The following is a 23,523-nucleotide window of genomic DNA, read 5'->3' on the forward strand; positions in this document are numbered from 1 at the left end:
TTCAAGGGCCACGTGGAGGAAGTCACATGGTCAGGATGCCAGAATAGAACCAAAAGAGTCTTTGCATCAGATTGAAGAGTCTTGCATAATTGAAAGCTTTAGAAAATCATGTAGGGAATGAAGAAGGAGAATTTCAAGGAGGAGGAATTATACCACAAATGCCAATCAGATTCAAGGGAGGTGAAAGCTTAAAAATGACCATTGAATCTGACAGATAAAAATTCACAGGCAACTTTCTCTGAACTATTTTGGCAGAGTGGTGAAACTAGAAGCCAGATATCAGTAGGTTCAGTGGGCCAAAAGTCAATAAGGACACTATTCCTTAACATTCAGTTGTGAAGAGGAGGGGGAAATAGGGTTGTAGTTAAAGAGAATGTCAAGATTGGAGACAAAGCTATTTTGTATGTTTATCTGTTTTACAAGGATGGGCAGCATTGTGAACATGGCATTCAAATCCTCATCACCCGCCCTGACCTATCCCCTGAGCTCAGAGTCTTAGATCCATATGAATGCTTGATATATCTTGAAATTACTCTAAACCAGTCTTTTTCCTGCACTGCACATTTCCTTCAATAAACCAAACTAGAAGCTTATACTTCATCCCTCACCAACTATTTCAGGTAAATTACCACTTCTTATATAGCAGAATACATATTCATAGTCTTTATTCCCTGATGTAGATCTTAATCCTATCCCAATTAGACTCCATCCTCTACCCTATATTAAAGTGATCTTCCTAAAATGGGACTTTGAACCTGTCATCTTTCTGCCAGATGCTTTTATGACTTTCTTACCACAAAATAAAGACGTAAGTTCCTTATAAAAGAACTCCACAGATGCCTGGGTGGCTCAGTCAGTTAAGTATCTGACTCTTGATTTCGGTTCAGGTCATGAACTCATGGTTCATGACATCAAGCCCCTCATTGGGCTCCACACGGACAGTGTGGAGCCTGCTTCAGATTCTGTCTCTCTTCTCTTTCTCTGTCCCTCTTCTTCTCTCTCTCTCTCTCTCTTTAAAAATAAATAAATAAACTTAAAAAAATAACTCCAGTCTATGGTATTCATTCATGATATAATCTCTACATGCAAAAGAAGACTCCTCTCTAGTAATACCAAATGACTGTACTCCCCCTAGCATACCTTCTTGACACACTTCCTGCTGCTGCTCCTTGCTTTCCCCCTTTTTCTAGAACAGCTTTCTGACTTTCTTTGATTAGCTCTTACTCATCTTTCAAGACTCCCTCTAAACATCATATCCCACATTTAGCTTTCTTCGAAGCTCTCTCATCATCCCCCAAGGTGGCTAAGTACCCCCTTCACTATCCTGTCACAGTGCCATCTGCACAAGACAATCATAGAAATCCCCACACTCAAATGATGATATCTGTATGTGACTGTCTTCCTGGATTTTGAACTCCTTGAGGTCAGAAATGATGCTTTGATCTTCCTTGTACTTTTGTATTTAGCATGTCACCTGGCTCATGGTAACTGCTCAAATGCTTGTTCAACTGAACTGAGCCCGGGAGGTGGGAAGATAAAGATACTTAGGGCAGAAGGAGGACCCATATGAAAAGGTCTGAGAAGAGGAGATAGAGGACACAATGAGCATGATATATGATGGGCTAATTTCAAATAGAAAAGAGACCTTTAACTATGTGTCTAAGAAGAAGGAGATAAAGATGGAGACAGATGGAGGTGATAAGGAATGAAGGCATTTCCAGGCTGAGGGTACTATTTTCTTTGTTAAAGAAGTGGTTGGACAGAGGGAGTGTTCAACCAAAAATTGGTGAACACGGTGGCAGTGAAGAAACACATAGAATATATTTGTTGGGAAACAAATGCACATTTTAAACACAGAGACCCTGGAGACATTTTATTCCAGAACATGCCATTTCTTAAGGACTCCTTCATATACTTGACATTCTTTTTCGAGGCAAAGTTTTAGACATACTTGCAGCGTTTTCTCTGCGTATGTGTGCAAATGCCTGTGCCTGAATATCCCTGCTTTCCTGCCAGGCTGCAGGCCTGCCACCGGAGCTGGGATTGGTCGCTGTGATGTTGCTGCTAGAGGAGTCCAGGGAAACGTGACTCATGGCAAGGCTGCTTGCGCTGTGGGAAGAGTAACTGTAAATCATCTTGAGAAAGGCAGATTTTGTGTTAGTCTCCTGCTTGTAAAGAATAACATAGCATTTGGGGAAGAATGTGCAACACAGGATCCCATAGTTCGATATTAAAATAACGATAATCTCCACAGCTGGTAAATATTTACCAAATGTGGTAGCATAGACGGGGACGAATGTGATCCAAGCTATGAAATAAATGAGCATGCCAAATGTTATGAATTTGGCCTCATTGTAATTCTCAGGTAGTTTCCTGCCTTTGAAGGCAAATACGAAGCAAATGAAGGCCAGGATGGCAATATAGCCCAGCATGATGCCAAATGCAAGGATGGATCCCTCCTCACATTCCAGGATAATGACTCTGGGCAAGGAGACATTCTCTTCCACAGCAGGTGCTGCAAAGATCAGCCAGATTGTGCAAATGGCAACCTGGATACCTGTGCAAGTGAAGATGATGGGGATCGGTTTATAGAGGCACTTCAGGAAGTTCTGCAACTTGGGGTCGAAGCTGAAGGCTAGCAGAATTTTCAGGGACTTCACCAAAATGCAGGAGATGCAGAGAGTGAAGCTCACACCAAAAAACGTCTGCCTGGTTTTACATGTGAAGTCTTGTGGTTCTCCAATGAAAAAGCCCGTGCTGGCAAAGTTGAGGAAATGACAGAGAAGGATCACATAGCAGACCAGCAATCCCCCAGACGATTTCACAACAGGCGTGTTCAGGTTTCTTGTAAATATTATGCCAATGGCCAGAACAAACATGATTCCTAGTAGGGAGAGGGCCAGGAGCAGTATGGCCAAGGAGTCATTCCAACTGAGATACTCCACTTCCTTTTCAAAGCATGCTGTGCTCCTTACAGGGGCCCACTGAGTTTCGTTGTTACATAAAAGGCAGTGATCCATATCTAAAAGACAGAGATTCAGTTACATTGCAAACATTTAAGCCAGGTGATTGATTGTCCACAATGATGCTACAAATGAGACTCCTTCTTAGTAATAGTGCGGACGAGAAAAGGATATAGATAATTGTCACATTGGTTACTTATTAAAATAAAGCATGCACAGAACCCAAAAGAAGTTGAGAGAAAGTGTGAGGGTGAGGGAAGAGAAAGCAAAAAGCCCAGCTGGGCTGTGAGTCTTAAGGGAATCCATATACTCAAGATAGATGCCAGCCTCTTATGAACTTGCTATTATAGGTGGCAGTTCAGGGACTCTGTTAAGAAGCGCTTTGAAATATGGGTGCCTGGGTGGCTCGGTTGGTTAAGCATCCAACTTTGGTTTCAGCTCAGATAATGATCTCAGGGTTCATGAGATCAAGCCCCACGCCAGTCTCTGAGCTGACAGCACACAGCCTGCTTGGGATTCTCTCTCCCTCTGCCCCTCCCCCTCTCAAAAATAAATTAATAAACTGAAAAAAAAAGAAGGGCTTTGGAATCAAATGTATCTCAAGTCCCTTTCTCTATCACTTATAATTCCCTTAATCTTGACTATGTGAATTGAACTTTCTGAGTCTATTTTCAAATCTTTAAAAAAGCAAAAAAAAAAAAAAAAAAAAAAAAAGGGCTCTGCCTCACTGGGGTGCTGCATTCAATGCCCAGAATAAATGTAAACTTCTTTGTGTGGAGTGTTACACATAGTAGACACTAAATGTAGTGAGAAATGCTATCATAAATAAGGCTGCAGTTCTTTTAAAAGCAGAGAAAATATGGCTGAGTCACCCTAAAAGCTCTCTAAAAGTGAGATAACACAGGATTGTAACCACTTCAGTTGATGAAAAATTAAAGTTTATTTTTTTTCTCTAGGAAGTCAGTAAACTTGTCAGTAAACATGTCAGTAAACTCACATGTGCAGTGATAAGCTTAAAACTGATTTTGGCTTATTCTGATGGCAGAGAAGGAAGAGTTGATATCAGAGTGGAGTCCCTGGGAGTGTGATTGCATTTGCTCTCCATTTTCACCCCTTAAAGGTGGGGTCCCCCGTAGTGCCAAAAGGCGCTCCCTGGGCATCCATCTGAGAACACTCCACAGTGCCCATTCATTTTTATATAGGGCCTGCGTTCCCTTCTTCGTTAACCTCAAAGTCAGGTTGTGTTTCTGTTTATGAACTTCATTACCTCTCCAGCCTCTTCCTCTTTCCAAACCCTGTTTCCCTACAAAAGCGGTTCTTCTCTGTCCTCCCCTAACTGCCACTGCTACCGTGTGCCATTTTCTTTGCTTGTTTGGCAAACGTTTAATGGCCTTGTCTACGTACGAGAGCTGTGTGCTGGAGACAGAGAGAAAGACAGGAGATGATGTCTTTTCATATCACCCTAAATCCTTGCTTTTCCTCCAAAGGAAAAGCAGTCTTCAACACTTACTCTTGCCTTGGTTATCAAAAGACAGCCCAAATTGTATTTTGAAAACTCTTGTGTGTCTTTATGGGAAATAAATGCGACACACTCTTCCAGCGTTTTTATTTATCCCACTCGGCAGACAGTTGGTAGACATTGCCTGGAAAATCTCTCTCCCCCACAATTACCTAATTGTTTACACAGCAGAGCCCATCTCAGGTTAGGAGAAGCGGCATTTTTGTGAGATAGCCACAGAACAAGACTATTGGAACGTTTATATTGCGATACTTCTCCCCTCGGAGGCAGTGAGAAAAAAGAGTAAGCATCTGAGAGCTGCTCCAGTTCTCAGGTTCACAACTTTTATAGATGAGTAGGGATGCAACAATAAACAAGGGAATACGATGCTTTTAAAGTACGCATTTTGAAGTCAAAATTTGACTCCAGGGAAACTGCTGATTGCTCCTTTTAAGACCCTGAGGCTGCTGACCTTGTTCTTTACTTTGTATATTTTGCACTGATCTTGTGAAATTGTTAAAGACAGGTTAGGCAAATAATCAGTTAGTAGCAGCTCATCTTTGTTAATAGTTTATCCCCTTGTCTCACAGAAGGCTTTTTTTTTTTTTTAGGCTTTACTGTTTGCTGCCTTTTGGTAGGAATAATGAGATCTCCAGGGTATGCACACCTCTGGGTTTTTATCATGCTCAGTTTAGCTAATTCAACACTTATTTAATTATAGTTATTGTGCCCCAGTTACAAGACCAGCATGTCCATGTGGGGGATACACGGACAAAGATTGGTGGAGAAATCATGTTGTTTTGAAAGATGCAGGAGAGGAAGTCTACTTGAGCAGATGACATCTTCCCTTGGAAGTGAAGTTACTTTTATGTCTCTATTAGGTATTGGTTGTGCATCTGCTGATATAATAGAGCAAATTCCAAGATAAAATGAAATTTTACTGGAATTTAATCTAGCAAGAGCATGAGATGCCTTTTTTTTTAAATGAAAATGTAAGCCAAAATAGGATTCATGTAAAAAAAAAAATAGTCAGCCTAGGAGAAATGTTTCTGGTGATTCACTGTACATGGTGTAGTGACTATAATTACCTGTCTGGTTACTGTAGTGATTTTCAGGACAGTTCACACATTCATAGCAGCAGATATGTTGACTTCTTGTAGTTTTCTTCATTTGCCCAGGACTGCACTCCTTGGAGCATTTAGACTGAATTTGCTGCAAAGTGAAAGAAGTTTCAAATATATTTTTAAAAGATTTATTTTCCTAACTAACCTTGATTGATTTAAAGATACATTTACTAACTAGTATTTTGGTCTCTCCCTCTCTTGTTTTTAAAAAGCACAATAGAATTGTTTTGTCACCTGGAGGCATGTGAACAAGTTTAAAAAGCAGAAGATACTTCAGATAGTGAAGCTGCCTTAGGAAGAAGTACTTTTGTCACATTAATAACTTCTGAAAGCAAATAAGGGAAATTAGCTCTTTCAGAAAGTCCCTAGCAGACGAACAAATGTGTAGTGATGGAACTAAAGAAGGAAGTCATGGCCTGGAAATTTCCAGTCTTGTGTTGTATAAAGAGTTCAACTATATATGAAAAATAGTAACTTAATGGACACTTTTATATTCTTTAGAGGAAGGTTATTAATCATGCTGTCCAAGGACTTTGTCCAGTCTAAGCTTAAAAACAAAAGAGTGGAAATTTTGAACTTAAAGCTATTAAAGTATTAGTGAAAAAGGTAACCCTAGATATATAAATAATATTTTAGGTTATAATTAGGCATGTCACAATGTAAATCATATGTAGCATTCCAATTTTACCGAGCGCTCAGTTTCCAATTTAACTAATAATTCTTTGTACTTCAGCTATGCTTTTTTTTTTCCATTCACAGTCCCTTTCTCACGCATAACTTGTGAAGTAAATCTGTTACTGTCTTACCTTTTGAGATACCAAAGCATAATGGGTAAATGAAGCTTTCTCTAGATTCTCTTAATAGCTATTCCTGAGCCAGGAACACAATCCAATGACTAAGCTAACTGGTCTTTTCTCTGGGAGATGAAAATGATCTGGCTGGGAAAGAAAAAGTAGCCAAGATTCAGTACCCCTGAGTCCACAATGGTGGTTTTCTTCTTCTCAACACAGTTATTCCTGATCTGGGTTGTCAGTAGGCAGGACATCATTGGGGGGTAAAAGAGAAATATTCTCTTCCCTTATCATAAGATACAGCAAAGACATTCTAAAGTCTGGTATTAATAACTTTGGGATAGCAAAAGATTTGGGATTATCTGATGTTTTGGACTTGAGCTAGGAGAAAGGAAGGTACATATGGAAGAGCAAGAAATCTTGTGGGGTTGGAAGAAGAGGCAAGGGGGAGGGGAAGGTAGTAGGAGATGAGGTCAGGTAGGTCCTGGTGGCAGGTCATGTAAGGTTTTTAAAGACATTGGCTTTTACCCTAAAAGAAACAGGATGTATGGGAGTGTTTTGAGTAGAGTATTATAGTTTATAGGATTACTCTGTCTGCTGCTTTAAGAATAGACCACAGTGAGTAAGAGTGGAAACAGAGAGCAGTTAGAAGACTACTGTCTTATTCTGGGTGACAGGTGATTGTAGCTTGGACTGGAGTAGTAGCAGTGGAGTAGAGAACAAAAGGTGGTAAGATTCTAGGCCCATTTTGAAAGTGAAACTTAGATTGGATATGAAGCATGACAAGGATTCCACCAGGTTTTTCCACGAACAACTAAAAGGAAATTGCCATTTATTGAGATGAGGGTAGGTTTGGAAGCTCAGTTTTGGAGGTAATCAGTCAAGATGACTATTAGACTCCAAGGTAGAGATGTCAGTTGCACAGTTGTATATTTATGAGGATTGAACTTCAGAAGATAAAAAGCTGGGAGTCATCTGCCTTCTCTATTAATGAATGACATTATTTAAATCATGAGCCTGGATGAGATCACTAAGGCAAAGTGTAGACCCAGGAAAGGAGCAGTTCTGAGCTCTGGGTAAGCCAATATTTATAGGCAGCTGGAATGATAAGGAGCCAGCAAAGGAGACTAAGAAATAGTGGCCAGAGACAGAGGAAGAAAATCAAGGGACTGTGGTGTTGTGGGAACAATAAAGAGCATTTTACAGAGAGGAGAATAATTAATTACTAATAATTAGTGAGATGATTTTTGGATTTGTTAACATTGGTGAACTAGATAGAAAGAATTTTGATGGATTGGAAAGAGTTCAAAAGAATTATGGGAAGAGAGAAATTGGGGCCAGTGAATGTATTTAAATTTCTCAAGGAGTTTTGATGTCAAGAGAAATAGAGGAATGGGCAGTACATAGAAGGAGAAGTGGAGGATCAGTGGAGTTTCGTTCTTTTTTTGGAACATGGAAGGAATAACAGCATATTTATATCACTATGTAGATAATGGAGAAGAGAAAATACTTGAGGATGTGGGAGAGAGTGGAGAATTGCCAGAGCAGTATCACAGAGTAAGTGGTAAAGAGTTGGGATCCAGAGATCAAGGGAGGAGCTGACCTTGGCCAGGAGCAGACAGCCCATCCATAGTGCTGGATGGAAGACAGATGTGGTGGCAGGGGAACACTGCTGTTCTCTTTTGAGTGTTTCACTTTTGTTAGTGACATAGGAAGAAAAGTCACCTAAAAGTGAAGATGGGGAAGATGTGTTGGATCAGAAAAGGGAATAAAAATTATGAAATAGCTATCTAGGAAGGTAGGTGAGGTAATGGACTAAGTAAGGTAATAGTCTGATGGCCCAACAGCACTAAGGGCCCACTGGAAGTTAGAGATCATGACTTTGAAGTGAGAACAGTCAACAAGGTGCTTTTGGCTTTGTTTTTGTTTTGCCAAGTTCAAGTTCAGCTACATGGGGGCTCTACTGATTAGGCAAAGAGTTGAGTTTAACCAGGATTATGCTCTAGTCAAATGAGTATGATAAAGAGAGCATGTACAAGGGGTGACACACAAGTTGACCATAGCATTTAAGGAGGGAAGATGGGGACAGTAAACAGGCAGTAGGATCACTGGAGGTCCTGGTGGGGTCAAGGACTTTTGCAATTGAGGTACTAATTTGATTTGAATGCTATAAGCAGCCTACCGCAAAATTACCTTAAGATTTCTGAACTCATTTTTTGTTTCTTGGTCTGTGATGACGAAGACATCATTCTTCAGATCATATTGTGCTATCTTGGTGATAGTCAGGTGACCATCAATGTCCTTCCAGAGCACAACATCATATCCAGTATTCATATCCCCATGAGCATCAAAATGAAATGAATTCCCTTCATCAGTGAATGTCACATTTTTTAGTGCATCAAGTAACTATAAAATAGAAAATAGAAACAAACATGAATAGAAATATGCATCCATTATATCCCAATTATAACACTGCCTTATATGGAATATCACTTAAAAGTAGAAAAAGGACATTCTGGATCAGTGAGTATGGTAACTAGTTGAGAAGGTTCTTAACTATCTGGCAACAATTTGACAATTCTAGCCTTATTTCTGCCAAAGTCTTGTTCTGTGAATCTGAGAAAGCAAGTTAATGTTTATGGAGAGTAGCTTCTCTAGCTTATAAAATTGGAATATGAGGATCTTCATTTTTTCACGTTGCACAATTTCAGGATAGGTCCTCTGGGGCAGTTGCCTGGGCTCTAATACAGGTTCTATATCTCATTAGTGATGTGGTCTTGACACTTCAATTTCTCTCTAGGTCCAGGTTCCCCATCTGTATACCTTATAGGGTTATTGTAAGGATTATATGTAATTAAGCATATAAGGAGTTTATCCCAGTATTAGGGACAGATTAAGATTAGTAAAGGGTATATTAATATCTGTTAACACTATTAGTTAGCTAATAAGGACATTGTGCAAATAAATAAAAATATTTTGAGTCTATTAATTATGTCACCTGACGTTCATATATTACTTGATAATTCTCAGAAGTGTGATATCCTTCTTCTCCATAACAACTCAATGAAACAACTGAACAGAGATCATCTTCCTCCTTTCTTAGGTGAGCACCATCAGAAAAGGGGTAAGTGGACTAAATCTGAGGACACACATTTTGACTTTCAGGTCTTTCCATTGCACCTAACAATATTTTAATTCAAGTCCTCCATATTGTATTTTCCATCTGACTCAAAAGCAGTTATCGATATGTCATCTGGAGCTACCGGAGGCAGGAAAATTCATTCTTTCCTTCTAGTCACAGTTGGATCCTTGGCCAAGCCTGAGTGGGTAATCCAAACCAGTAGGTGTTATGCTCACCATCCGCAAAATGAAGGCTAAGGGGACAGACATACAAACATGGGACAGTCCAGTGACAACAGCACCCTGTTCTCAGGACATCTCCCACCAGAGAGGTTTAGCTTGGGGTATAAGGTACTGCCAGTACCTGCCTTCTAAATACATCCTTTGTTACTCATTTGGTTGGAGGTACGGATATTATTATCTTCAGAGGTTTTCAAATCTGTTTCAGTGATTGAGTATAAAGTGACCTTTCCAATGTAATTCACAAAATGATTTTTTTTTTAATTTCAGAGGAAAGAAATGCAATGAAAAATTACTTGTCTTGTTACCGAGTTCGTACATGAGAACTTGTATGTAAAACAGCTAGGACAGGAAATGTTTTACTGACAAATGAGGCAGCTGTATTGAGATTGTGCTGCAGAGGAAGATCGCTGTTCTGGGAGAGAGAAAAACACTGCTCCGCCATTAACTTGATATATAATCACGGCTAAGTAAATACCCTTTCTGGACACACTGGGCCTACTCATCTAAGTCTATGATGTTATGTGGCTCTTGTTGAGTGCAAAATCTGGAATGAGGCAGAAATTATTCTATTCGAATAGAATTATTCTTCTATTCCTTATCAGTTCATCTTTTATGAATGTTTCTTTCCTTCAATTTTTGTTTTGGTCAATAGACTATAAGAAAATCAAGCTATATTTTAAGGTAAATATATTAGTCACGATAGGCAGGTCAGTGACCAAATGTCACGTTAGTAAAATATCTGAGTATGTGTATTAATTTTATTATATGTTTCCACAGATTTCTTAGTTCTCTTAATGAATGTAAAATAGTATTACTTTAAAGAAACAGGATATCAGGGGCACCTGGGTGGCTCAGTCAACTAAGCATCTGCCTCTTGGTTTCGGCTCAGGTCATGATCTCACAGTTTGTGAGTTCCAGCCCCGTACTGGGCTCTGAGCTGACAGTGCAGAGCCTGCTTAGGATTCTCTCTCTTCCTCTCTCTCTGCCCCTCCTCCACTCTCTCTGTGTCTCAAAATAAATAGACTTAAAGGAGCAGGATATCAGATTTAACATGGTGGAATTAACCAACAAAAGCTTTTTCTAGCAATTGCCTGGAAGAAAAAATACGAAGGGAACAAAAATAAAAGAGGAAGTAAGGACCCACTGTCAGTGTTTCCACCTCCACCTGTGTGTTGATTTTTTTTTTCTGTTCTCTCCTTAAGCAATACACACATAAACCCCAGTAACTCGGTTCTTTAGGAAGCATATCCTTTTCCTCTTTTGAGTTTGAACTATAATTTCTACTTGTTTTTTCCTGCACTTAATTAGGTTTTCTGGCACATATACATTCTGTAAATAGCGATAACGGTGTATGAAGTACCTAAGCCAACATAACTATGCTTGTTCTCACAAGAGAGAGGGTGGAGGCAAACAAAACAGTGCATTTGTTACCTGTTAATTAAAACACAACGTTTGCTCTGGATTAAGGTAAGTTTTGAAAATTAGTGCTCTGGTTACTAAGCTCTTAAAGGCTTTTTCCAGCACTTATTTATTTATTTTCCATGGAGACTCTGAAAGTCACTATAAATTGACACCATTAAACAGTAAGATTTGTGTTTCCATGATTATATAACTCACCCTGTGTATGGCAATGACCTGTTTTTGAGAACACAAAGCCAGGGGGCCACACCAACTAAGCTGTTGTTGGTAATGCTGTTTTCCATTTCCCTGACTGGTGCAGTGTCCACATCTTCCTAAGAAAGCTGTGCTGGTGGGTGAATTAGAGAGAGCAGAGGAAGCAGCCTTGCATTTCTGTCTGGTGCCCAACCCATGTCTTTTTCTTCTGTGAAATTTTCTGTACCGTAGCGGAAAGCACCCTGGACTAAGGCTGGGATAGTCTCACTGCTAACTGTGTGGGGGACTGTGGGCCAGACCCTCATTGTGGAGGCCCCTTCCGTCTCTAAACTGCCACAAGTCTCCATCACTGGTAACATTTCCTCTTGCCACTTTAAGATGGAGTGTAAGAGGGGCGCCTGGGTGGCTCAGTCGGTTGAGCGTCCGACTTCGGCTCAGGTCATGATCTCGCGGTCCGTGAGTTCGAGCCCCGTGTCGGGCTCTGTGCTGACAGCTCAGAGCCTGGAGCCTGTTTCAGATTCTGTGTCTCCCTCTCTCTCTGCCCCTCCCCCGTTCATGCTCTGTCTCTCTCTGTCTCAAAAATAAATAAACGTTAAAAAAAAAAATTTAAAAAAAACATAAAAAAAAAAGTTAAAGAAAAATTAAAAAAAAAAAGGGCGCCTGGGTGGCTCAGTCGGCTAAGCGTCCGACTTCGGCTCAGGTCACGATCTCGCAGTTCGTGAGTTCGAGCCCTGTGTCGAGCTCTGTGCTGACAGCTCAGAGCCTGGAGCCTGTTTCAGATTCTGAGTCTCCCTCTCTCTCTGACCTTCCCCCATTCATGCTCTGTCTCTTTCTGTCTCAAAAATGAATAAACGTTAAAAAAAATTTAAAAAAAAGATGGAGTGTAAGAAACACAAACCTGTGGACCTACCAGAATATTATAGAGGTTAGAGATCATATATGTCAATGCCTGGTATAGTCGCCCTCAAAAATTGTTAGTTATTATTTTCCTTATCACTTCAAAATCACTCTCTTCTCAGCACACATTTCTTCCGTTGCTACACCTGAATGTCTCATAAGTTCTTCGAATTCAACATCTCCAAAAGAGAATGCTTAATACTTCTCCTCCCCACCAAACCTCTTTTTTATGTTTCCTTCTCAACAAAGTCATCAAATGTCCAAATGTGGAATCACTTGCAGCATCTTTGCTTCTCTTTGCATCTTTTACACCCAGTCTATCTACAGATGCTCTTCATTCTTCCTCTTACACAACCATGTATGCATCTCCATCCTCACTGTCACACACAGTGCTTGTAGTACTTATACCTGGAGTATAAGCCATCCTTATTTCGTGACTGGATTACCAAATTGATCCTTCTGCCTCTAGGCTTGTGTCCCTCTGAGCAGTGCACACCACAGTGGAAATGAAATGCTACTTCTGCAGTGAAAAGCAGATCAGAACACTGTCCTGTCTCAAAATAGATTTAATTGGCTCGCTTTGCTCTATCAAGTCCAAACCTTTAAACATAGTTTGCAGCCTTTCTATTGAAACGATGGTCCCCGGACTAGCAGTATCAACATCACCTGAGAGACTGTTAGAAGTGCAGACTCTCAGGTATCCCCCCACAGAATTAGCAGATACGTGATATGAGATTCCCAGGCCATTCAACTGCAAATCAAAATTTGAGATGCTCTGATTCATTAGACCCTGATGTTGGATCCTTCCTCTACTTTCATTCACCTGTAGTTTCCACAAGAAACTCCAATTCTGTGACACTATTTACTTACCCCTGAAGATGCCATACTTACCTTCCCTTCTCAGATCTTGCTGGAGTATTTGTGTCCTAACTCCTACCCATCCATCATATTCTCCAGAGATGTATGGTCTTTGGAGAATGTTTTCTGAATTGCTAATACTGGATTGGTTGCCTCAGTTAAGTGCTTCGCTGCCATTTTGTGCCCCTATGAAACATAGTAATGCATCATTCTGCATTGTAATCAACTCCTTAATTGGTTGGTTGTACACACCAGTGGACAGATGACTCCTTCAGGAAGAGAATTGTCTTGTTTTCCCTAATATTTTCAACACTCAACGTTGGACTGGAGCATTGAGACGTCCAATAAATGTTTGCTAAATATATGTACACGTGGGAAGTTTGACTATAAGTCTGTCATCTCACATGCATCACTTACTACTTTCTATATCATCATAAGTAAAGGAAAACAAACAAACAAAAAACCAAAATCACTGTTTACAACAAGGAGGTGGTATCCTCATGCACATCTGAGAAACATCAAAACTGTATTGAAGTAAAACAATCCTGACTGTGCTTTTCCAGAATACTTCTCATAGGTGTCTCCAAATGTGGAGCCAAAGTAAGAACTATCCCCAAATATTGGGAAAAACTCCTTTAAAGTTATTTGAATATAAAATTATCTAGAAAGTAATATTTAGATATTAGTGAATCTTACCAGGGGACAAAATAATCTTTAGGAATGTGTCTTTGATTAGTGACCCTAGATATTGCTGATCTTTTAAATTTGAAGTCTATGGAGATTTCTTCATAAAAATTATTTGCATTGTTTGTCCTACTGAATCTGGCACAGATGTGGTTCACTCACGTTGTGATCAAAAGAGCAAGTCACTCACATGTTCTTCCTTTCCAGTCTATTTCCTGTTTGGTTTCTAGGTAACCAGGCTCCCAGAGGGAATAAAGAATAACCCCAGGCTCCTACTGTTTAAACAAAACATTTTAGAAGACTCTGCTTAGATTATACTTTCCCAAGTCTTTTCCTCAGAATGTTTGAGATTCATTCCTGATTTAAAATACTTTCCCAGATCTTTAGTGGATAAATAGTCCTTGCTATTTTTATCTATCCTTCCTTAGAGGCTCCTTATGTCTCCTCCCCTTTATCCTGCCTCTAGGATTGTCTAATTTCTATTACTCTTTCTCAACCTCTCATTCTTAAAATTTCATGTAGTGGTTTCATTATTGTGGTCAACTTCATTTGTAGTTTTTATCAATCCCTGATTTAAGTTTTATATTACAAAGAGTATGCTTTCAAACAGACATCTTAAAATAGCTAGACATATATATATATATGTCTATATATATATATATATATGATATGAGATTCCCATATATATATATATATATATATATATATATATATATATATATATAATTTTTTTTTAGATAGTTTTAACTTAAAAAATCGTAATCTCAGGGCGCCTGGGTGGCTCAGTCGGTTAAGCGTCTGACTTTGGCTCAGGTCGTGATCTCGCAGTTCGTGAGTTCGAGCCCCGCGTCAGGCTCTGTGCTGACAGCTCAGAACCTGGAGCCTGCTTCTGATTCTGTGTCTCCCTCGCTCTCTGACCCTCCCCCCATTCATGCTCTGTCTCTCTCTGACTCAAAAATAAACGTTAAAAAAAATTAAAAACAAAAAGGCCAAAACAAAACAAAAATCCTAATCTCTAGTCTTACCTCCTTATTAGTTTTTTTGCCTTGCATTTACAAGATCAAAACTAGTTTTAAAATGAGAAATTTAAAATACCCTATACCATCACATGATCCACCTAAATGTAAGCGGATGACCTTAGACCTTGGAGCTTGTGTTTGGGACTATTAAAAGTAAAAATGACAAAAGTAGAAATAGTCTGCCCTGCATACTCACGTATATGGTAACACTTGAGTCTTACTTCCTTTCACCTTCTTTTCCCTTACACATTTATAATAAATACATTTTTGGGACATGATTCTGCACCAAAACAGACAAGTTTGGCTTTGAGTACATAGTATTGAGAAATCTGTTTTTAATGAGTAAAATTTATCATCATATAAGGCAACAATTTGCTTTCAAATGTCTTGTTTATCAGCATTTAAAAAACACAATGGAAAATTTTTACTAAAAAGAGCTACATTAAGCTTTAATTTGAGTTTCTACAAACTAATCAAAGAGAAGAAATGAAAAGACGCCTTTTACCGACAATTAGTGGTTCATTTCAACCGGAGATATCATAGGAATTGTTATGATTTATCTAACAATGTTCATTTGAAAAGACTGGAGTCCTAAGGAGGCTGTTCTAAGTAAAAGTCATAACTGGAGGCTTTAAACCAACAAAAACCAACTATAAACCAACAAAATCCTATGGAAAACAGAGGGCATGGAGGCAGAAGATCCAGACAAGAGTAATATTTCTAGTGCTTCTAGCTTTAGTTTTTCGACTGATAATATTTAGTGATGATAAAAATGACCGTTAAACATACCTGGTCTTATGTTTGTCAAGAACACTAAAAGAGATAATTCATATGAAGCACTGAAAAACTACAAGATCAGATACAAATCCATATACTCACAAAAAATAATACTACCAACTGGATCTTCTTGGAAAATAAAAGAGCACTACTTTAGTGGGTCAGAGTAGTAAAGGTAAAATAACAACTCTATTATCCTCAAGAACAAAGAGCTAATGAGAGAAATGCATGTTATTTGAACACTTAATGTATCTACCTTCAAAAGGAATACGATTAAGACAGTTAATATAAATACTTGAAAATTAAAGCAAGGAAAGGAAGGATGGTAGGGGAATTTTCTTGAATGTATGAGTTAGTACCTCCCATGGTTGAAAGGCGTTGGGGTTCTGACAGTCGCGAGCTTGGCAGAGATCCCGAATGGCATAACCAAGAGCAAGTACTGCAAGCTGGATACTGTGAACAAGGCCTGGCTCAGTATAATCCCACAGGAAATCATTTCTCAGGGAGAAGTTCCTTTCTATATCCTTGTCAACCTTGTAGGCCAAAGTCCCCTGAGAATGGTTGGAAATGCACTGACTCAAATCACTGTCCTTGACATATGCACAAGCAGACAAGAGTGTGGCATATTCATTTAAGACCTTGTTATTATCACTGGGAAATATATGCAGATTTTGAAGAAAGGAATGGAAGGAAGACATATTCCCTCTTCTAAAGGTAAACCCTACAACTTTGCCAATCCTTTTAACATTAGGAATGGTTGTAATCTTGGTGGCCGTTGACCAGTTGTCACTGGCAATCCATATCTTATTTATATTCCTTTCTAGAGCTTTACTGAAGAGATTGAAAACATGGAATTGCCTCAGGAATACCACAATGACATTAACCTGGGCTTCTGCTATGATTTTCTCAAGTGTCTCATTGATCCTGACTTCGATGGTATTATCTGAGAGGAAGGCTGGGAGAACTTCTTTGAAAGCTATGCACACATTATTTGCTGTGGTCTGAACTGCAAAAGTGTTGAGGGCCATTTGTCCATAGTCATCATCTGTGGCTATGATGCCAATCCAGTTCCATCCAGACTTCTCAATCAGGTGGGCCATTGCTTTAGTTTGATAGAAGTCACTGGGCACAGTCCGTAAAAATGAAGGAAAGCGAATTTTGTCACTTAGGATTTCTGCAGTTGATTCATAACTCACCTGGAAATTGACAGAATCTTTTAGTTATGGTGCTGATGAACTCCAGCTGGATGTTCATACTGGGTGTTCCCCTCTCATTTCTGTGAATTTCTGTAATCTTTTCCTAAATTCTCTGGTCTTTTATATTCTTCCCCTTCAATGAACTTCTGCTTTAGAAACAGTGTAAATCATGACATTTAGTAATTGTGTGCCAACTCTTGAGAGTCATCGCTCTTCAGTCATTTCTATTGTGTATAGTACAAGCTCTCTGAAGGTTCAGGCTCTATCTTATGCTTCCATCTACACTTCTATATCCATCTATATCTATCTTATATCTCGGGCCAAGGCCAATAGTGGATATTATTTAAATACTTAGAGATAAATATAGGAAAAATGCAGCTAGTCAAATAAACAGAATGCATTTTTAGGACACCCGGTATGTTCAACATTTTGTCTAATTGACAACTTCGGTGATTTTTATTCTAGGTGAAATAAGTCAACCAGCCAAATAATCATCTAGTCTAAGGGCCAGCACACTTTTTTCTGCAAAGGACCAGGTATAAAGTATTTTAAGCTTCGTTGATCACATATGGTCTCTGTCATATCTTTTTTTGTTACAACCTTTCAAAAAATTGTAAACACCCTTCTTGATAGCTCAAGAGCCACATTTGATCTACATGCTATAGTTTTCTGACCTCTGGTCTACTCAAATAGCATTTTGAGATACCTACCTAATGTGTACAGAGTTTTGCTTGATTTACAGTTCTGGTGATTTTATTCTAGGGAGAATTACTACCTTCCACAGCTGCAAATGCACTGTGTCACTTGCTGAGTCTTTTTTTTTTTCTATTACTTATAGCAGCCACCTGGTATGGTGGAAAGTCAGTAGACTTTAGAGTCAGACAAACTGTCAGAATTCTGACTTCAATAAATTTGGGGAAGTTAGTTAATATTTCTTTACATGTGAAATGATAGGATTCTTGTGAAGATTAAAGGAGAAAATTGAAATGGTTATTAGCACACAGTGGACAGTAACTAAACTTTAGTTTCCTGACATTGCTATGCTGGCCTCCATTTTGTACCTGGCATTGCTGTGCTCATCTGTATTTTGAGACCTGGGTTTCTGTAAAATCAGTGTCCCCTGCAGTGAGCCCCGTTTCCTTTTGTGTTGTCTGTCATGGAAATTACCTTTTTATATGAAATAATCATTGTTAAAAATAATGTACTTTTCTCATAGCATTATACATAGTCTAGACAATTTGAGCCAAAGCCTTATCTCTGAGATATTTAGGGGAATAATTCTGGGGTTTTTTTCATTATGGATATAAATTTTTCTTAATCAACTTTACTAGGCTATATAATGGAACTCTCAGAGTCTTTCATGGATACAAGATCTTATTTACTCTAACTCCAGAAAGTTATATATTTTAAATTCTTATGCACATTTAATATATGATTTATATTTTTCTATCTGTTCACTTCTATCAGATGGCCATTTCCTGATAATCTGATTGTAATTATTTTTGCTTTCTAACTGTTGGCTTCTAATCTTCCTTGAGCCTAGAAAGCAGTGACCTAGTGAGTTACAGAGCAATGTGTTGAGAGTGAAAGCCAAGGCGACTTGCTTGACGCTGAGTAATATGCAAGACCTTGGTGAAGGGCTTTCAGAGGGCTTTTTGCTTACTTCTTGATTATTTATTGGCTTGCATTACAAGGAGATATATAGTTCCATAGTCTCTGCTAAAAGCTTCCCACCATACTCAGAAGAAAATGCAAATCCTACTACAGCTTACAAGGTGCTGAATGACCAGCCCTTGCTCATCTCTGCAAATGCACTTCTTACTGCACTCCTTTCTATACAACTGATCTAGCTATACTGATCTTTTGTTATTCTTTGGACATTTCAACTTTGGACTTACTGCTTTCCCAGCATAGATATTGTCCTGCCCTCCTTGTCTTCCCTTGGCTGTCCTTTCTCATTCAAGTTTCAGGAAGTCTTCCCTGACCTCCATGTCCGTTTACTTCTCAGTCTCCTCATAGCACCCAACTGGTGTTATTTCAGAAACAAGGCAGCTGAGGCCCTCAGAGATTTCCATCTTATCCGAATCTCACTGTAAACTATCAGAAACTACACTTGGCAGGTGGAGGGGCGACTATAGTCCCTTAGTGCTCTATCCACTATACTCTCCATAATAGGGCACATACCTTTCTTTAACTGAAGAAAGAGAAGGTTAAAGTAAGATCAACTCCCCAGCTAGTTTCCTGGGTTACCCTGATCCCCTCATAATAAGGAATATGATCAAAACCAACCAAGGATAAAACAAAACCCACCTGTGGCATAAGCTGTAAATTCAACATCCTGGAGACAGCCATGGTTATTTCTGAGTAGCCAGCACCTATGACAGCCTTAACCCTTGGCATGTAGCTGGAATAGTCACATTTAAACTCCATGATTTCTCCGGAGCTGTTGAACTTAGAAAGAAACCTCAGAGCAGCTGCCATTGCCACTGTGACTTCTGTACAAGTGTCATAGATTTCATACCCCAGTTTGATTCCAGATAATAGTGTTGAATTATTGATCATCTCAATGCTGTGAATCATGGCAAGAGTTTGAAGAAAAATTGATATTTCAAACCTGTTGAGAAACAAACTTTTTAAAGCAATCAGAATAGAATTCTTCTCTAGACATGATGGTAACTCATTTGATTCACATCTCTGCCTTATAATAGACAATTTCTGGATCAGCGAGGCTCAATTCTTAAAGGGCCTAAATTTTATTTTAAAAGAGTTCTTGATGGAAACTTTTCTAAATGGTATATAGTTTCTCAAATGGAGTCTGTGGAATAGAATTTAACTTGTTTCTGATTAATTTGGGGATCATTTGAATACTCAGTTTAGTATTCTGCAGTATGGAGATATGTCTGATTTTTGCTCCTTTTTGTAGTTAGATGTCACCATTTTATCACCGTCCAAGTATCTGCTCTTTAGACTCACTAGCCCACTGTCTTTTTTTTAATATAATCTGTTGTGATTGGAAACCAGTTTAATAAGACCTTCAGAATTATATATAAAATAAAATAGACTGTATAAGCTGAATAGCTTTCTCCTAGATAAATGCACTATTTAAGTTCTGAAATATAGCTGTTTACTCTTTCAGTGGATTTTCCCAGTTGACTTCTTGATTTGCGATTACTTCAGAGGACTGAGTTGCTTGATTACTGCTTTGCTGTTAAGTTTATGTCATCCACCACTATATACAAAAGGTTACAAACAGTATCCAATATATAGTAAAGATTCAATTTTTTAATAATTAAAGGAGAATATTATTATTATTATTTTATTTTAATCCCAGTATAGTTAACATACAGTGTTATATTAATTTCAGGTATACAATGTAGTGATTCAACAATCCTATACATTAGTCAGCTCATCAAAATAAATGTACTCTTGGGGCACTTGCGTGGCTCAGTTTGTTAAGAGTCAGACTCTTGATCTCATCTCAGGTCATGATCTCACGGTTCATGGGATCAAGCCCCATGTAGGACTCTGCACTGACCGTGTGGAGCCTGCTTGGGATTCTCTCTCTCCCTCTCTCTCTGCCCGTCCCCTACTCTTACACACACTTTCTCTCTCTCTCTCTCTCTCTCTCTCTCTCTCTCTCTCAAAAAAAGATAAGTGTACACTTAATTCTTTCAACTTATTCAACTGTCTCCCAACCCACCTTCCCTCTGATAGCCATTAGTTTGTTCTCTACAGTTGAGTCTATATTTTGGTCTGTCTCTATTTTTCTTTGGTTCATTTGTTTTGTTTCCTTTTTTTTAAGTGTACTTATTTATTTTGAGAGAGAGAATGTGCTCTCACATGAGCAGGGGAGGGGCAGAGAGTGAGGGAGAAAGAGAATCCCAAGCAGGCTCTACCGTCAGCATGGAGCTGGACAGGGGGCTCAATTTCACCACTAGAAGATCATGACTTGAGCCATTACCAAGAGTCAAATGCTTAACCGACTGAGACACACAGGCATCCCTTGTTTGTTTTGTTTCTTAAATGAATGAAATCCTACAGTATTTGTCTTTCTCTGATATACTTCGCTTAGCATTATAGTCCCTAGACTCATCCATGCTGTTGCAAATGGCAAGATTTTATTCCTTTTTTATAGATGAAAAATATTCCACATATATGTATATATACATGTTTATATACCATGTCTTCTTTATCCATTCATAGAGGACAATATTATTGTTCAGGGTTTTGATATTTTTAACTTTTCTTTTAATTCACTGAGTTACGATAAAGTATTTGAATGATACTATTTGTCATTGTAGACTATCTAAAAGCAAAGTGTGGCAAATCAGCATTAAGGTTTTAATTTGAAAAAAGAAGCAAAAAAGAGAGAAAAGGTAAAATAATGAATTGTAACAAAAATAATGAATCGTATGACAATATGTATAAGATTGCAGGGTCCCCACATGCTAGCTCCATGAAAGTCTAAACTTCTTTGGTGTATTCACTTCAGTATCCCAACACCTAGAATAGGGCCTCATTAATGTAGGCACTTAATATATAGCTGTTTGGAGCACCTAGGTGGCTCAGTTGGTTAAACGTCTAACTACTGATTTCAACTCTGGTCATGATCTCACAGTTCATGAGATCGAGCCCTTGTCAGTATCTGCTCTGACAGTGTGGAGCCTGCTTGGGGTTCTCTGTTTCCCTCTCTCTCTGCTCCCCACAACCCCCCTCCCCCCCAAAATAAATAAATAAATAAATATTTTAAAAAATATATATGTATAGAGCTGTTTCATGCTAAATGAATACTGTTTCTTTCAGGGATTGTCAATAAGGTGAAAAGATATTCGATTCAGTAATTTTTTTAGAATATATTTTCTTATTAGATCAATGATTTTTTTAGTATTTTTTATCCTTAATTGTTAGCCTATAATTGCAGGTCTGCAGTCATTTTTTGAGTACCGATTTAGTGCTCTGAGAATCTTCATTAATTATTTTGAGGTGTTCACTGGTATTCCTGATAATCAACATTTAAGAAAACAGTAGCTCAAAGTGCCCAACTTCTAGGGAGAATGCCAGGAAGGAATCTTAGTGTGATGTGGGACCACATTTTATCTGACAGCATTCTTAGAGCACTTGGTAAATATGTTCTGATAAAGAAAGAAAAAAGGGGGGGGGAGTGGGAAAGGAGGTTAAATTTACATACAAGAACATCAAGATAGAAGTAAGATTTCAGAGTTGGAAAAAAGCATGTTGATCAGATTGCCATAACAACAGAAGCTGATGCTGCCCATGTCCCTAGAAGTTATCCGGGAACTTATTTTACAAAAGAGAAAATTGGAAACTGTGACTCAAAGAATTTAAGTCATTTGCCCAAGTCTACAAAATGAGTTTGTCCCCAGACTGAAGTTAGAATTCAAATATCCTGCTGTCCTTAAAGAAAATCCATTTGTAACATCCTCTGCCCAGCTTTACTTTTCCCTAGTACACGGTGCCACATGTCTTTTTTATAGCCAAGCTTTCAGCCGAGTGTTCATCAAAGAAGAAGGAACACTAAGTTGAAGTAGGATCCTAATTTATCATAAGAGAATTAGATTATTTCAAGAATGAAATGAATGCAGCACTGACAAAAATGCTGGTGTAGAGAGATTTTAAATGTCGCCTATTTTAAACAAAGAACTAAATAAACAATAGATCTATGTTTAAAACAAAATGCATATTGTAGATGATATAAACATAGGTAATACATAATAGAAATAATGTAATGTAAATTAATATATATTAATTTTAATATATTTTATATTATATAATTATATAATATAATGTTAATATACAATTATATTACATTATAATATTAATATTATATAATCATATAATATAATACTAATATATAATAAACATACATATATTTATAGTATGTTTATAATATGCTTATAAACATTATTTATAATAATATAAATATAAATGTGCTCTGTATGCTTGCAGTGGACAGGCTACAGTGTCTCCAGATGGTTTTCTCAAGTGACTTCAGGGAGTTTTTTAAGGCAAAATCCAAATAGATACATTAGTGGAAAGCATTCATTGCCTCTGCACTTGGAGGTCGACTATACATATAGTGCTGATATATTTCTCTTTTAAGGAAGGATCGCATGACTATATGTAACTTAAAAATATATTAGTGTACATTTTATTAAAATAATTTAAATGTTAATACAAGTAAATGTTTACATGCCTTAATCTCATAGTGTAATCTTGAAATTTAAATGTGTTCTCTGAGGCTTTACTCACCCAACACACTTCTGGATTTCTGGTCGTCTGGGATAGTCTTCTGAGGACAGCATTTTTTCATGAATGGCAAATAAACCTCCAATTATGACATGCCCTGGAGAAATGGCAGCCACGAAGTCGTCAGGGGTCTGGCAAGTCTGGGAAGTAGCAAGAGGAATCACAAAACAGGTAATCGGTATAATCAACAGTGCCATGCTTCTCTCTCATTTGTTCAGTTCATGTGAGTTCTTAGGAATCATTAAGCTCACAGAGTGCCAACAACATGGTTCCTATTTCACCTGTAAACATCATGTAAGGTATAGGGCAGTGTCAAAGGCTGGAAACATTCAGTTTTCAGATGCTTGATGATAGTCAAAACGATTCTTCACCAAGAGGAACATATCGGACTCTAACACTCCATTGTTGGAGATGTATGCTAGCAGCAACGCTAGGAAAAACATTACAGAATTAGAAACACAGGTCCTTGCTG

General features: G+C 38.3%; 1 protein-coding gene across 3 annotated transcripts; it reads right to left on the bottom strand.

The window, feature by feature from the left end:
- Positions 1-1,907: 1,907 nt before the first annotated feature.
- Positions 1,908-23,248, bottom strand: GPRC6A (G protein-coupled receptor class C group 6 member A). 3 transcript variants are annotated; one of them, XM_007078690.3, is made up of 6 exons: positions 23,055-23,248; positions 19,095-19,398; positions 16,473-16,784; positions 8,570-8,782; positions 5,550-5,673; positions 1,908-3,022 (listed from the first exon to the last, which is right to left on the bottom strand). In XM_007078690.3, exons 1-6 carry the CDS (start codon positions 23,246-23,248, stop codon positions 1,908-1,910), a joined length of 2,262 nt encoding a protein of 753 aa, XP_007078752.1. The 3 variants fall into 3 exon arrangements, with proteins under 3 accessions (XP_007078752.1, XP_007078750.1, XP_007078751.1); XM_007078688.3 differs by having other exon boundaries at positions 15,948-16,784; XM_007078689.3 differs by lacking the exon at positions 8,570-8,782 and having other exon boundaries at positions 15,948-16,784.
- Between the last annotated feature and the right edge of the window lie 275 nt (positions 23,249-23,523).

This window comes from Panthera tigris, chromosome B2 (assembly GCF_018350195.1).
Source record: "Panthera tigris isolate Pti1 chromosome B2, P.tigris_Pti1_mat1.1, whole genome shotgun sequence".
NCBI lineage: Eukaryota > Metazoa > Chordata > Mammalia > Carnivora > Felidae > Panthera > Panthera tigris.

Excerpts from the sequence above, each read along its gene's own strand:
- GPRC6A (XM_007078688.3), bottom strand. The coding sequence starts at position 23,248 with ATGGCACTGTTGATTATACCGATTACCTGTTTTGTGATTCCTCTTGCT. Across the intron at positions 16,785-19,094 it reads ATTTACAGCTTATGCCACAG|GTGAGTTATGAATCAACTGC; the intron begins GTGGGTTTTGTT and ends GTCAATTTCCAG. Across the intron at positions 5,674-8,569 it reads ATGAGTTCAGAAATCTTAAG|CAAATTCAGTCTAAATGCTC; the intron begins GTAATTTTGCGG and ends TTCACTTTGCAG.